The following is a 16,938-nucleotide window of genomic DNA, read 5'->3' as shown; positions in this document are numbered from 1 at the left end:
TGGTGGTAATGTTTGTCTGTTATACATTATATTTTAAGCTATAAATATTTGCATGGAAAAATATGGTTTTGTTCACAAAAAAAATTTAATGGAATGGAAAAGAAACTTTATAACTGATCTTACGAACATTTCCGTACATAGTTTTTGTGGGTTATATAAAAATCTATACAAATGTTATTTAGAAGAGTTATAAGGTCATTATTTCTTAATTGTATAAAAAGTCAGTTGTTTTTCAAGTTAGAAAACTAATTAAATTATGAATATTTGTGGATCCGTTAGTGTGCACACTAAGTTTACTTCATCTAATCCCTGGATGCTGTTTTCAGAAAGGATAACCCAAACTGTACGGATAGAGAAGAAGAGCCTGGAAATTGAGGAGAAGGGAGTCAAGTTACGACTAACAGTAGTGGATACACCAGGGTTCAATGATGCCGTCAATGGACATGAATGGTGGGCTTCAATTGTTAGGCGGTTCTAGTATTGGACAGATAATCCTGAAAACCCTTCCTCTACTGTTAACACCTTCATGCAGTTAAGTGGTTAACTGCACATGTTTTGCCATTACGGTAGTATGGTGACACCATATGGTGTCACAGTGACTCCGGTTTCCTCCCTCCCAAAACTGGGCAACTGTGACTAAACATGTTGGCGCAGAAGAATCTTAGGAGTCTCTCACCAATGTGGTCGATGTGAGTTCAAGTCAAGGTCATGGTGGCGTCCTCCAGATGAAAGTAGGAAGACAACGTGCGAATAGTCAAGGGTTTCCCTGGAGCTCTGTGGGGTTTCCTCCCATCATAATGCTGTCTCTCGTGGTAAGGTTGAAATATTCTTGAGCGTGGCATAAAAGCAATTCATATCTGTAAATCCACCCCCAAAAAACCGCCTGTTAGTGCAGAATTCTGTATGGCAGACATACATGCTGACATGGTTCATTGCATTTTGTCTCCTTTTTTTCTCCCCCAAAAAAATGAAAATGTGCATTGAGCTGTACAGTGTTGTCTGATTTGGTAAAGTGACAGTTACATGTAAAGTGACGTGTTTCCCCATAATGCGGGAACAAATTTAACTTTCTAAATACTTGACACATTTGTCAATTCAAGTTCATTTAGAATTAGACTAATCATGATGAGTTCAGTTGCAGATAATCAATTGATTTTCCATCACAAGATTACTTTTTAAGGGTTGTGTTGACAAGTTACAGAAGAGGACAATGTATTGTCTAAAATCTACATGTCTCAGCGACAAAAATATCAGCGCACAACGTTTTATTTTTTGGCATGAAACATTTCTTCCCTGTACTTTTTTATTGCTGGTTTTGTCTAAAACACAACATTTACACAATTAAAACCACAGCTGTTCATTTAAGATATTTGAGGGCCTGCCCCTAAGATAACTCTTTTAGCTTTTATATAGCTTTTTATATGAAATATCTGAAGCATTATCAGATGGGATATATTTTGGCATTATTGCAGTTGGAAACCGATTATAGACTATGTGGATGGGCAGTTTGAACAATATTTTCAAGACGAAACTGGGTTGAACCGAAGAAATATCAAGACAATCGAGTTCATTGCTGTATATATTTTATATCACCGTATGGTCATGGGTAAGTGTTGACGTTTTTCTGACCCGTTGGAAAAAATTGTTTGTTTTTGAATTCTTCCATAACAGTCTAACAGTTTTTTGTTTGGTTGAATTATTTCTTGAAAAATGCAATACCATATGACACTTTTACAAATTTTTGTATCAAGACAAATCAAGAATTGTTTTCAAATCAAATTCAATGTGAAATCATGACTTGAAGGTTATTCAGTTATATTATAAAAACAAGTATGCAGAGTACTTCCTGTTATAGATAGTTAATATGGATGTACATAGATGAATCTACATATCTAGTGATTTGTTCATAAATTTGCCAGCATCAGTAATTCATGTGAGTATTTTTTGTTGTCGTTTTTGTCAGTCTTCGCCAAATCGATGTGGAGATGATGAAGCAGCTTCACACTCGTGTTAATATCGTCCCCGTCATCGCCAAAGCTGACTGCTTAACACACCTCCGAAATCAGGAAGTTAAAGGCCAAGGGTATACTGTGTGTCTGTCTGTCTCGTAAATGGTCTAATTGTTTCAACACAGATCATTGTAGGATCTGTTCCATAACAGTGTTAGATACATTCTCTTCACCCCTCGTTCCATCCATCCATGAAACTGATTGTCATTGTATAACGGGAAAACTCTTGAGAATGACCTTAAGCAATAGTGAAATAAATGAAATAAAACTCTGATGACCAATAAAAGACAATTTTTATTCAACATATTTATTAGTCTGGGGCCTCCGTGGATCAGTTGGTTAGCGTGCTAGTGCAGCATATCTCGTGTTAATATCATCCCGGTCATCGTCAAAGCTGACTGCTTAACTCACTCCGAAATCAGGAAGTTAAAGGCCAAGGTATACTCACCTGACCCCACTCTTCCCCTCCCTCCCTCCCAAAAGACACCTCCTCGTTAGGAACGCACGCTTGTATTTGACGAAGGCATTGTGTACAACTTAAGTACTCTTGGTCATCAGAAGGACGTGTAAAGACTTAAGTCAAAATTTCAAAGCACTTTAAAACTGTTATTTTCTTACGTAACAAGGTCAAAATATTGCTTCACTAAATGTATATAAATTTTGGGTAAGTTACTCTAAAACAAATTTCAGCTAAAATATCAGAAAGGAACATACAAAGTTTAATGATTGCAATTTTGACTTAAGTCTAAGATCGCTTCGTGATCTCGTGGCCAGATCTCTAAGATGTTCATTCTGTGACTGCCTTGAGGAGCAAATATTCAGTATTCTTGACGGTGCATATTTGGCTGTTTCATGCGTTTTCCATGAAGTTTTTTTTTGATATCCCTTATTTCCAGCAGTATGACTTATACATTGATCTAACTGTACAAGTGAATTTTGTCAATCCCTTATCAGTTGCCATTGGTTTACTTTAGTCACACTGTAGACAGCTTCTGTAAAGTGATAAAGTGCGTATAAATGAAACAGTTTGATTCTGATGCATCTGGCTCATTGCAAGGGAGGAAACTCTCTGAGACATCTAAAACTGCATTTATCATGCTCTTTACTTTCCTTCAATATTATGAAAGTCAGTCCACTCTGAAGATGTGACTGGGGATGCATTTACAGCCTAAAAGATAAACAGGTGCTATGGCGGACATGTACATGAATGTACTTGTCTTGTCTGACGCAGTCTGTGTGTCTGTCTCGTAAATGGTCTAATTGTTTCAGCACAGATCAGTGTAGGATCCGTTCCATAACAGTGCTTGATAAATTTTCTTCACCCCTCGTTTCTCCGTCCATAAAATTAACTGCCACTGCATAACAGAAAAATTCTTGAGAAGCAATAGTCAAATAAATGAAATAAAACTCTGATGTCCAGTAAGAGACATATTTATTAGTCTGGGGCCTCCGTGGCTCAGTTGGTTAGCGCGCTAGTGCAGCATAATGACCCAGGAGTCTCGCACCAATTTTAGAAGTGATAATTTCTTAAATGCGGCTTTGAATATCAATGAAACAAGAAGATAAGTACAAATCAGATTAGTACAGATACCTGGAGAGAAAAAACAAGTTCAGTGCCAGGAGAACAGATAGATAAGTCACTCATGTGAGACATTTGTTTTTTGTAGATTCTAGACGAGATAGAGAAAAACGACATCCACATTTATGAGTTCCCTGAGTGTGACAGTGATGAAGATGAGGATTTCAAGCAACAGGACCAGGAGCTGAAGGTGAGATTTTGGTGGTTTTACATCAAGCAGGGGGACAGGATATGGCTTTACTGAACAGGACATGCATTTTTAAAGGAATTCCTTGAAACAGTTTCACAGGAATACTTGTACTGCTTTGACACACTTTCAAATCATTAATTAGGATTGCAGACTGTATGTATAGTTTGGTTCTGTATTCTGAGAGGGAGAGTTCTGTTGATCTTAAAATGGTGTTTTGGGGTTTGTTCAGAAGGTAGGGTAATATTCTGCTGGAAAATGTACGTTTCGCCGTCAAAAATAATATTTTCTGATCTTCTATGTATTTGCCTTTTGACTTTTTAGGTTAGACATCGTTCTCAAAATCTCTCCAGTTCTTTGTGAAGGAAAATTCATTGTTAAGGTATACAGAACAAGTGAAGATCTGCACAAAACCTTAGGGCTCTAAATAGTACTAAAATTTGACAGAAAAAGAAAAAATAATTATTTTCAAGTTAGAAAGGCAAGAGGTCAGTAAATGTTTCACAGCAATGTGGTTTTGTTTCAGAAATGCATTCCCTTTGCTGTGGTTGGCTGTAACACAGTGGTAGAGGTCAATGGGAAGAGGATACGAGGTCGTGTGTATCCCTGGGGGATTGTTGAAGGTCAGTTAGAGGTCATACAGGACTAACGTCTCAATGATCAATATTAATGAAATTATCCCTAGTTGCATGTATGACCTATGTTTAATAATAGCACAAAACATATGGACAATTTCTATTTTGGAGAACTGTCTCCAATTCATGAAGCATTTTTTGTCAGTTTGAGGATAAAGTCAGAATCAGGCAACAAAAAATATAACCTGAATTATTTAGGACGAGGGGCAGAAGCAGGTTTAATTGGTCACATCCATTTTTTCTGATGTGCTTGCTACCTCAGTCAATCAACTTTTTGATCTGAAATTCCTATGAGTTCATGGGATACCCCAGGTTAAAGTAACTGGAAACATGGTGTCGCATCACTCTGACCCAGGGGCCACTAACATATGGTAGAAGGCAAGCTGGGGTTTGGGTGAAGTATTCAGAAACAGCTGCATTCTCGGGTTATAGAGATAAGTTGTAATTGATCAAAGTTGATATCATCCCAGTGCTTTTGATTTTCTCATCATGTGTGATTTTCTTATTTTAAACCACGATATCTCGGTTATGCAACATCACAAAGACAAAAAGTTACGCTTTTTAAACTTCATGTTGGATGTTTTTTCCATACATCAATACATTAAATCTGCTGGTTTTTCTACTAAAGGAAAACATAAATTGTGCATGAAATAAAGCTCTTTGAATGTATACCTCAGTAGCAACTTGAAGATAAACAGAATCAAATTGCGAGTGTTTGAGAATTTTGAAAACATCCATTGTGTTAGTACATGTAGTCTGTGGTGGATTGTCAGCGACTCTCTAGCTGATTACTCTGTGGAAAATTAAGTGGAGCAGAGCCTAGTAAATGAAATATTTTTAACGGTGGCATTAAACATAAATAGTTTGTCTGAGTTACTGAAACAAACCATTCACCAGAACATCGTCTTTTTTTTTTCGTCACATCGTCACACATAAACTACATGTTATTTACTTATGTACTAATGTATATATTTATTGATTTGATTTGTGTTATGTGCCGTACCCAAGAATATGTCACTTATACAACGCTGGCCAGCATTATTACAGGGCAAAACCCTCAACCGTTCGCAGGTTGTAGATAGACCTGCCCACATGTGATAGGAGAGGAGGCCAAAGATAGATGTTCAACATTTCACATTTTTACACAGGCATCCTTTTTTAATGGATGGCATGCAACTTGCTAACAAGCAGAAAGTATTGGATATATATTCCTCTATCTCTTTAGCAATAGAGGATATGGATACTGATGTTACTAATTTAGTTCAGTACTGTATTTTTTTTCTATTTTCAGTGGACAACCCTGAGCACTGTAATTTTGGCCAGCTTAGACAAATGTTGATAAGGTATGTCGAGTTATCAATTATGATCAGTCTTTCATCATACTCCTTGTTTTTGAATTTATCTTTTTATCAAACATTGTAAATGTACTTTTACCATTGTTTTTATTGTTTAAAAAAAAGATGATATTCTTGGAAAAAACAAGGTCGAACACTTTAACTAAAAAAGGAGTAAGATTTACCTTTTACACCTTTTCCAGCACACACATGCAGGATCTGAAAGATGTAACGATGGATGTCCACTACGAGACTTACCGCGCCAAACACATTGCAGCACAGATGACGAATAACCAGCGAGAGCGCAGGTATGGCACTGGTAAACTGTGAGTGTTTTCTTCCATTGAACAAAATACAGACAAAATGTCTTTAATATACAATAGTGAAAGTCAGGAAGGATAACAGTACCCCTTAGAAAAACTGGTTGCGAATACAACAACGTACTCCTCATATCCGTGAACACTTGTTATCTGCCTGCTCTGTGAAATATGATCAGATAAGGTCTCTACTCCAATCTCCATTCGCGTGCAGAAAACAGTTTACCAGGCATAATTCACATAAGTCATAGTCTTGAACAGCCATGTGTCATCAGTGCATGTACGTGACACATTTTAATGGTTGCGCTCCCAGACTGCTTGCTGAACAGCAGGTATATGCACATGAAACACAGCAGACGTTATGCAAGACTAGAATCGTGTTAAAGATCATCAGGGGCATGCCCAAAGCTAACCAGTGAAACACACGTTAAGCAGACTGCTCACTACCATTCTCTAGCCTTCGTTTCATGAAAATGTCAAGTTCTTGTCATATAATGTGACATGACAACCAAGGTGACATCGCAGACATACTACTGGCAAACTGTTGACACACTTTCAGTAATTACATGACATGCCAGTGACACACCTCAAACTAGTTGCACACTACTTGCAAACAAGTGCCACACAACTTTTGCAACAAACCACAAGGATATTTTATCCTGACTTGAACCATATCGTATAATGACGGATGACTTTAATAATCAAAAAATTTAATTAATAAAAATATTTCTACCTTCACAGGTTCACAGGTAGTGACAATGCAGAAAATGTTGTATGTGAATGTGGCATGAATGTCAGTATAAACTGACAGTTAATGAACAAACTGTTGATAAAGTGTGACTTTTGATAAGTTAAAATTTAAGTTAAAACTTTAATTTTATGTACACATATCATTGGCCTATTTTACCTTTGCCTGTATGAAGTAAAGGTTAATGGGTGAAATGAGGCTGAAAATTATCTCTAGTCACACAATTTCACTTTGTAGTTGAAACAAAGTCTATACTGTCAGCAATACATATACATGATAGAACTCAATGTTTACTAAGAAGATACCGTGGCAGTTTGATTTGTGACTGCGCTTGAAATCATTTCTTCCTTTTTTTCACTAAAACTGCATGTTTTTTAGGCATGTTTGTTCGTTGTTTTATTTTTGAAGAATTTAGTAGGTTTTTTCATTTGTTTACATTACTTTTAGTATTATTTGCGCACAATTTATGTTTTGAATTTTTGGTTATTTACTGATACAATGCAGTGTTTGTTACTGCTCCTAATGTCTCTGGATGACAATGAAAATTTAAGTAAAATAACTGTGTGAATCTAAAAACAGTAAACAGGAATAACTAGATTACGTATGCAACTTCCACTTCGGTTTTTTTTTTGTTTTTTTTTTTGAAAATGATACCCAGAAAACTGTTGCCTTAAATTTTAAACCTTCAAATGTAGGTTAGTTTTTAAACTTTTGTTTGCTTAAGTTCTAATAAAGTATTAAGAAACTGCATAAAAACTTTCAAATGAAACCGAACAAATTGTATTTGGCACGTGTACATGTATTGTCTGTATCGGTAGTCCAGTGTTTTACACTTTCTCTTCACTTGCCATAAATTTGTTTGTTTCCATAGATTTCTTTTAGAAATTTACACAAAAACTGTTTACTGTATAAAATTACTCACAACACTTCCCTTGTCGAGTTCTGGGTCATTTTGTTTCACAGAGTACATAAACGTCACCACATGTATGTGTCACCACATACAGTACATGTATATGTTGTTGTTGTTGTTGACTCACCATATTTATCCCAACAGCAAACTGAAGAGAGATTCTGCTGCAAACTTTGAGGCTGTCATGGATACCGAGAAATTACTCGCTCAAAAGGAGGCTGAGGTAGGAAAAGTCAGAGTCCGCTTTGGTTGCCGTAACAACTAAAATGGCAACCACTGATTAATAATTTTTAAATCATAGGAGCCGACCCCACGTAAACATTTCAAAGAAGCTTGTTCATGTAAGAATGGTATGATAATCATGGATGCTTGTATGCTCTGTATTGGTCATGCTCATTTTATTCATTCATTTTGCCTGCTTTGCTTCATCATTATATATGTGCCATTGTCGCAGTTGATATTGCATCACACAACATGTACGTAAGCTTGTTCAAAGGGATAAAGAATCTATGCTGATTGGCTGACTTTGGAGATAGGATTCCCTAGGTTAAACCTGGGACTAAGGGACTAGTCTGTCTTAATCCCAGGTTAAAACCGGGAGCCAGCTAAAACAGATGTACCATACCTGAAATTCAGCTTAGGCTAGGCATAGCCTGAGCTTGCGTATGTCTCACATAAGCCAATCAGAATCGATTCTCTATCCGCTTAAGTTGGAAATGCTTCATGTACATATTAGTCTGTGGACATGTGATAGTTGGACTTAGACTATAGTTATCCCTTTATTTAGACACGCCTTTTAAATTCTTTTGTGTTGTAGGCAAATGTGAATAAAAACGGCATACTACTTTGTATTTAATGTTTTAAGCTTATCATCCTGAAGAATTTAGAGTGTTTAATTTTGCACTACACAGAGAGATATTACACAGAAATCCTGCAAAACCTTGGACAACTTCAAAGAAAGTCGCATTAAAATATGAAGAAATTATACTCGAGTTCCTCAACTTTTTCACATTTGAAAGAGCAACTTTCAGCGCAGTGTACGCACTTTTTAAAATTGATTTTGGAGACAAAACTACACGAATTGGCCAGTTTCAGGGCATTGCAAAAATTATAATTTTATCAGCCAACACAGAATAATGCCTTCAGAATATGCTTGAATAAACACCTTGCAAACATGCGAAAAGGTTGAAGTATCATACAACACTTGTCCAGAGAGAATAATTTTTTGCTTTGTTCATTGCCGTTTGTGTGGTCATCATGGTGTATGTACAGAACAAAAACATCAGCTATATTTGTGTTTTGTCATTCTGTCACATTTTGTCTAACACTTTTTAATACAAGATCTGAATACATTATCATTGTAACTTTCTCTGGAAATCCTGCTGAAGAAAAATTGCTGAAATAATAATAGATATTTCACTGAAGTGTTTACATATACATGTTTATTTATTTGATTGGTGTTTTACAGGATTTGTACAAGACATATTTGACACTTATGTTAGAAAACGTTAAGTAAAATAATGTTAGATGGCAACGTTAATAGCATTCTACTATTTATTTATTTGATTGGTGTTTTTACGCCGTACTCAAGAATATTTCACTTATATGACGGCGGCCAATGTTATGGTGGGAGGAAACCGGGCAGAGCCCGGGGGAAACCCACGACCATCCTCAGAGATGTGAGATTCTACCCATTATTAAACGAAGCGATTAGTATTTTCTGTACATGAAAATGAACAGGAAACAGCCTTTGGAGTACATAATTTTTGGAAATTATATTTTTTAATTAGAGTTTTAATGTGGAACAAGTGGATTTATCTGTTTTTGTTGTTGTTTTGTTGTTTTTTTTAGTTTTATCTTTTGTGTGTGAAATATTTTTCAGTATGGCCTTTTAACAAAGATCAAATAGATGATTGTACTCACTCTTAAAAAGGAGAAGAAAAAAAACTTAGAAATTAGTTTCATTTAGCACAGCAGTATATGTGCGTTATTTTATGCTGTTTCGTTTTTCCACAGATACAACGCATGCAGGCTATGTTAGCCCAGATGCAGGTGAAGTTAGGCGACCAGTCAACGAGCAGCCCCAATGGCAGCGCCCACAGAGCGCCCAATATGAGCCCTCATCATGTGGTCAATGGGATGAACAACTCCCGCTCCAGAGCCTACCCTAATCACTCCTAAAACTGCACCCGTGTACCGACAGTCTGTTGGGGTGGGGAAGACACTACTTTTGGGTGACATTGGAGAGACACTCAGAGACAATCAACAATGATGATGTCACCATTTTTGTACACCTGGATCAAATTGTTACGTAAAGTTGCACTTGCCATGGTACAGTTGTCATGGCTGCAGTTGTCATGGCCTACAGTTGCCATGGCTGCAGGTACCATGGACTCCATCTGCTGTGGTCTCCATATACAGTTCCTGTAGCAGAGGGTTCCATTGGCATATACGTGTACATGTAAGCTTGGAAAAGAAAACCTTCTTAACCACGTCCTGTTCACACATTGTTCATATATCTGAGTCTCTTGAAGACATGTACTAATATCCCAAGACCGTATTGCAGTTATTGGGAGTCATCTTTTTGTATTGGGATAAGGGTTGGAACAAATGCAACTAAGGTAAAAAAAATGCAGCCTTGTCTGACCTTTGCATAAACAGATAGTTTGGCTCAGGTGACTTGATGGTTGATTGATGGTTGATTGATAACTGATGGATCAGGACCGCATGTATACCGAGTCTGTTTTCAGAATGACCAAATTTCTTGAGTCTGCCTCCATCATTCACTGCAACCAACTGAAGCCTTTTGAAAATTGATGCAGCCATTACGACATATGCCACACATGTATCTTATTATGTAAACAGTCATGTTCAAATTGCCAGTGAAATAAAATTTAAACTGGAAAAGATGGAGAAAACAACATGACTTGTTGTAAAGCTAGATTTTACACAGCAAGCCGTGAGAAATGTGGAAAGCCGTTGGCATAATTTCTGTTATTACTGTTTGATATTTCTTAATTTGTGACAACCTGAATTTGTTATATTATTTTACATTGTTGTTATTTTTTTTAACTCATTAAAAGTTGATCATTAAAATTCATTAGATCCACCTGTAACTGATGCACATCAGACCACTCATTGTTCTGTAACCTCAGCTGTACAGATCAGAACATTTTTACTAATAATATCTGCATATCATATGCACCTGGATGTCCCTTATCTGCCTTTGATGGGTAAACTCTGGCGAATGGTGGAAAGTCGAGTGAGATGTCGCCAGAATTTTCATTTGAGAATCCTCTGAATATTTTGGATGTCCATGGAACATGTGTAATATGCTAAGGATAATGTCCATGGAACATGTGTAATATGCTAAGGATAATGTCCATGGAACATGTGTAATATGCTAAGGATAATGTCCATTGAACATGTGTAGCATGCTAAGGATAATGTCCATGGAAAGCAACATCAACATTTCCTGAGAGCTGCTGCAAATTTGTGTGTGTGGATTTACTTCAAACCAATCCTTGTTACAAATACCTGATTGACAGGTAATCTAAATTAGGTTATTGCGTTAGACATTCAAATTTGACCTCTTTTGTGGTATGCTCCTCAACTGATGTTTAATTGTTTGAATTACTTTCCTGTCAGGTAGTATACTGTTCGTTTAAGTAACTCAAGTTATTCATTAAAAGTTTGCAAGTATATGAAACTCATAATGGTTGATATTTTACTTTTTTTAAAATACGTATAATTTCATTTTTGTATCTTTGAGTAACAAAGTTTCTATCTTTTATATTTATGAGGTTTTTTCTGTTTTGGAACAAAAATGCCCATATTAAATTTTTCTTGAAATACATGTAGGGTCTCTTCCAATGTCACATTGCTGACATATCTGCTGCAGTTTTTCACATTATGCATGAAATCTTTCCTTCATGGAAGGATTCACGCTATTCATCTAAAACATACACCACAAAACAGAACCTTGTCTATGCCAAATACTCCAGGGAATGTCTGCAGCAACCTGTGGATGGTCATGGGTCCCCCCACCCCCACCAAGGCTCCACCTGGTTTCCTCCCACCATAATGTTGACCACCATCATGTAAGTGAAATATTCCTGAGTATGGCGTAAAGCAACACTCAGATAAATACACCCAGATACTTCTGGTGTCCATAATAATGTTTTCAGTTACTGTACCCTGTTTCTATATTTGAATCATGGAAGTTGTATCACTCCTTATTGACAGTTATATGCATTCTACTGTTGACATGGCCATACGCCTTACATGTTGACATCAACATATGTTTTTGCCTGTTGGGAGTTGCACATATGTATATGTAGGCCAGATTATCTATTTATTGGTTTATTCTGAACTAGGTGTCTGTGTGTTAATCTTTGTACTCGGTGTGGATTATGCTATTTAATTTTGGGGTGAATTATGAATATTGTTTGTTAATAAATTTGAGGATTGTGTATTGTCTGCTTAGTTAATATCATTTTTTGGTGTAGTTTGTGGAAAAATGTTATCTTGTTTGCATGTTACCATTCTCTGCATTTAAATAATGAATACCTGCTTCTGGCAATTTATTGCAATACACAGATTTCATAACATACATGACACCGTTTGAGCAGCGTCAAATATATGTGCGCAGCAAATCTTAAATTCCATCTCAATTCAGTCAGATAAAGTAGCCACTTCCTGTTCTGACATGTGACTTATATTGACCAATCAAAGATGAGCATTACGAGCAGGCGTTACTTAGGATGTAGTTAGGGACTGGCTACTAGATCTGACGCAATGGAGGTTGACATTTGAACATTATTCTCAAAGTATATGCTGCCTTTTCTGATAACATTCCTTGTCTCTTAGAAATTCATAGTAAAAATTCACCTGAAAAGCATATCCCAAAAACTGTTTAGTCATAGGTTGACATTTAGACATTATTCTCAAAGTACATGCTTCCTTTTCTGATAACATAATTTGTCTCTTAGAAAGTCATAGTAAAGATTCACCTGAAAAGCATATCCCAAAAGCTGTTTAGTCTTACCAACTCTTTCACGTACATGTTTGTCAAACATATAAGACTGTGTTTTCTAGTGTGTTTCATGTTTTATACATTATGTTTTTCATTTTTAATTCGTTTTAATGTTATTCCTCAGTTTTTTTCCTGTACCTTTTCCATCATAGAATATGTTCATTCCGTTTGTTACAAACTGTTGACACCCATTACAAAATGTCGTACCCTTTTTGGCTCAGATTCATTCACTTTAAGCCAAATACCACCTACAACTAAGCTCAGTCTTTTAAAAAAAATTGTTACAAAAATTTAGATTTTTTCTAGAAAAAACACTTTATTTTGATCTCTACAAATATGTTACTGTTGATGGTTATCTGTTCCCAGGTAGAGTTCTGCCATTCGTTACGTGGCCAACAGGTCTTGTATATTCTCTGTCTGAAAGAAAGCAAATTTTACCTTAAAACCCCATGCCTTTACCTCCACTGTACAGGAAACCGTTTCTACCTAAATAAACTTTGTCGAAATTCCTACCATCCCTAGTTTTGAGTGCTGTTCTTTTTCCAGCATGATATGGCTGCCCTGTCCTGTCTCGCCTAAACTCTCAAGACATCTGAAATGCCGGCTTATTCATTCCTTCATATCATTAATGGTGACTTAAAATTTACAGGAAACATAAACTTAAAATTCATAATTTCATCCACTTGACATCTCAGTAGTCGTCCGCTCCAATCCAGAACCTCGCTGAGGCTGCATTAGGTCTGATCAGGTGGACTCTCAGCAGTTGCGGGTGAAATTTGCGGTAAGTCGTTGATATGGAATTCATGCCTGGAATATTCATTGATAATCATTGATAACTGATGACCGCTTCTCTCTTGTGTGTTACCGGCTTTATTTCTTATTTGTATAATTTCTTACATATCTTTATCTTTGGGAGTTAGTGTTAAACGTTGTTTTGGAAATGGATCTTGCGATTATCGACTTGGAACGCCCTTTACGGACTACGAATGGTATATGAATGTCGGACTTGACGCTTATATTTTCATTATATTATATTCCTGCATGAACCAGGATTCTGCTGGTGAAATGTGAAGATCACATAGCATTTTAAGTAACTCTAAACCAGTGACGTTTAATAAAATGCAATGAACATCACTGCATTTTTGTTTCCCTAATTCCGTCAGGGGGCTAGGGGACGTGCAGTTTGCTACTGTTTAAGCACTTACATGAACAGCTGGAATAAAACCCTGACTAAGCTAAATTGACAAGAGGCTGCATTTCACATGTTAGGTGTGATCATTTGACAGGTATCGCTCTGTCCTCGATACTTATTTTTACTTTCTGTGCTGTACGTCTTTATTTATAGTTTATTATGCTACATATCTTATTCCATAACTTAACCATGTTATTGTAGATCATAAACACGTAGACCCGGGGTGAAACATCAATAGGAGAAATGGTAATAAATCAATCACTAAAGTTTTTAAGTGGCCTTGGAAAAGGGAATTTAATGATTTCTCCGCTCTAATTTGAACGATGGGACTTGGTGACAATAAACGGTCGATGGTGCTCGTTTTAGCCGTTTGTGTAGACAATAAACCTTCGTTGAAGATTACTTGTGTTCCAATTATGATAAAGTGTAAAGTGCATATGTGAATGTCTAAGTCACAGGTGAATGCCTACGTCACAGGTTCATCAGAGTTCATCAGTGACTTGTCAGCGTTCGCTGGTATTACCGGGATCACTCCGGTTTACTCCATGCACCCGTGACACAGGACATCATCGTCAAAATTCATCAGTTACTTGCCCAATGTCGGTATACTTTTGGGATCTTTTTCCTTCCCCACGATGTTTTGGACCCCGTTGTTCAAAACTGTTTTAAGACTTAATTGGAGGGATAGGTGGTGGGGAAGGGGCGGGATCATGGTTTGCTGCATCAGTTGCTGCTTCTTCCATCCATAAACCTAGATATGACCGACGTGGTATAAGTAAACAGTTCTTGCGAATAAAACGAGAGCAATGACACAGGCGCTTCTGACCAGTGCAGTCGATGTGAGTTAATACCCAGCTCAGAAATAATTGCATAAGAGTATTTTAAATAACAAGTAAATCTACTGCTCTTATTCTTTGACATTAAGCCACTGCATTAGTTGCTGTCTTTGGCTAAAATTTTGAATTTAAAATATGACTCAATACCGGTATTAGCCAATACACTTTCAAACAACCAGGCCGTGGTTCTCCTGCATGGCGGAACCGACCCCGATAGCATTGGTGGTAGAGCGTTCCCATCGGCAGCGGTAGATCCACTTTCAATCCTGGGTGGGGCCTCCGTGGCTCAGTCGGTTAGCGCGCTAGCAGAGCGTAATGACCCAGGAGTATCTCACCAATGCGGTCGCTGTGAGCTCAAGTCCAGCTCATGCTAGCTTCCTCTCCGGCCGTACATGGGAAGGTCAGCCAGCAACCTGCGGATGGTCGTGGGTTTCCCCCGGGCTCTGCCCGGTTTCCACCCACCATAATGCTGGCCGCCGTCGTATAAGTGAAATATTCTTGAGTACGGCGTAAAACACCAATCAAAAAAAAAAAAAATCAATCCTGGGTTGAGTCACACCTAAGACCTGGTTCGGCCAGGGCGCCTTACTTGCCTTTAGGTAAAGTGTCTCAGTGAAGCAGCACTAGATAAAACAGTCCTGCAACAGTTAGGCACATTACATGCATTGTAACGATTCCTTCGTCGTCATATGATTGATGAATTGTTAAACCCAAGCACTCACTCACTCACTCACTCACTCTTGCATAGCGGCGTGTATTACTTGGTGCATGTAACGCTCTTATGATTTGCGTAGGGCGACCATCTACCAGCACATGGACATGTTACTTGACACTTTGATATTAGAATTTTTATACAAGCTTTCAGTTTTATTATTCATTAATTCATTTATTCAAATACAATTGTTACGAATGAATTCATTTATTCAAATACAAGTGTTACGAATTTCGTGTATAAAGGTGGAAATAAAATGTGTATAGGCCATAAATATTTCATTTCTGTCAGAATGCACCGGTATGTTTCTAAGGTGAAATTTCTATAGGCTTATAAACGCTGGTACGTAAAGACGTGTCTAAAATCCACCCTTTTTTAATGCACGTTTTAGAAAAGCACAAAATGCTCTTAGTTACTCACTCGGCCGAGGAGGTCGAAGCCGGCCTGGTTGTGATTTCGATCATTAGGTTAGCCAGATACCCGGTAACGAGAGTGTAGAAGGGAGAGATGGCGGGAAAGGACCAGGGTCATGGTTTGCTGCATCAATTCCAGCTTCCTTCATCCATAAACATATATATGACCGGCGTCCTGTAAGTAAACAGTTCTTGCCAATAAAACGAGAGCAAAGGCCCAGGAGCTTCTCACCAGTGCAGTCGATGTGAGTTCAAGTTCAGCTCATGCTGGCTTCTTCTCCGGCCGTACGTGGGACGGTCTGACAGCAACCTGTTGATGGTCTTGGCGATTCTCCCGGGCTCTGCCCGGTCGTCGGTCGCCGTCGTGTATGTGAAATATTCTTGAGTACGGCATAAAACACCGATAAAATAAATAAATAAATAAATAAAACAAGAGCAGCAACAGTGTAATACAAGTAGTTGACAAATGGTCAAATGGCAAACTCCATTGAAATGAACATCTACGATGCCTGGCATTTACATACAGAGCAACATATTGTCATATTATGCCACTAGTCAAACAAATAAAGGTATATAGAATAGGATATCGTTTACATCAAAAGGACATATGAAACATATGAAAATCTAGTCCAACTGCGATTGGCGAACAACGATGCTCTTTTACCTCAGCTCGAAGAAATCTCACGCAGAATTTAAGCCTAAAATGCGGCTGCAATTTGAGGTGGATCGATAAAGTTACATGGAATATGAGATCGTTTAAAACAAACAGGTAACAGAAGCGGTTTACATCAAGACATCAATACGTTCCCAACATAATAAAACTGTACACGGACAGGCTGCATGTTCCGAAGAACAGGAAAAGTTTGACCATTAAAATAAGTACACTCAAAAAATATATCTGTTATTTTTAACGGAATGTCTGTTTCAGGGCATCTCCAGCCGTCTGCCATTCCAAAGCTTCCGGGGTCAAGGCGACCCCCGCCTATTGTGTTGCGATAGTAAACCGATGGACGTACCACTTTCAAATTGCT

General features: G+C 37.5%; 1 protein-coding gene across 1 annotated transcript in view; it reads left to right on the top strand.

Annotated features, from left to right (window-relative positions):
• Positions 1-13,269, top strand: part of LOC135476797 (septin-5-like) — a 57,905-nt gene extending 44,636 nt beyond the window's left edge. The window contains 10 exon segments of the mRNA XM_064756929.1: positions 327-450; positions 1,473-1,552; positions 1,555-1,606; positions 1,964-2,090; positions 3,677-3,778; positions 4,302-4,398; positions 5,702-5,753; positions 5,948-6,052; positions 7,864-7,942; positions 9,736-13,269. Of these exon segments, the coding sequence (XP_064612999.1) occupies positions 327-450; positions 1,473-1,552; positions 1,555-1,606; positions 1,964-2,090; positions 3,677-3,778; positions 4,302-4,398; positions 5,702-5,753; positions 5,948-6,052; positions 7,864-7,942; positions 9,736-9,900 (983 nt within the window). The 3' untranslated portion in view covers positions 9,901-13,269.
• Positions 13,270-16,938: the final 3,669 nt, after the last annotated feature.

Source organism: Liolophura sinensis, chromosome 10 (genome assembly GCF_032854445.1).
Source record: "Liolophura sinensis isolate JHLJ2023 chromosome 10, CUHK_Ljap_v2, whole genome shotgun sequence".
Taxonomy (NCBI): domain Eukaryota; kingdom Metazoa; phylum Mollusca; class Polyplacophora; order Chitonida; family Chitonidae; genus Liolophura; species Liolophura sinensis.
The sequence above is the reverse complement of the archived record's forward strand: the minus strand, read 5'-3'. Positions and strand labels throughout refer to the sequence as shown.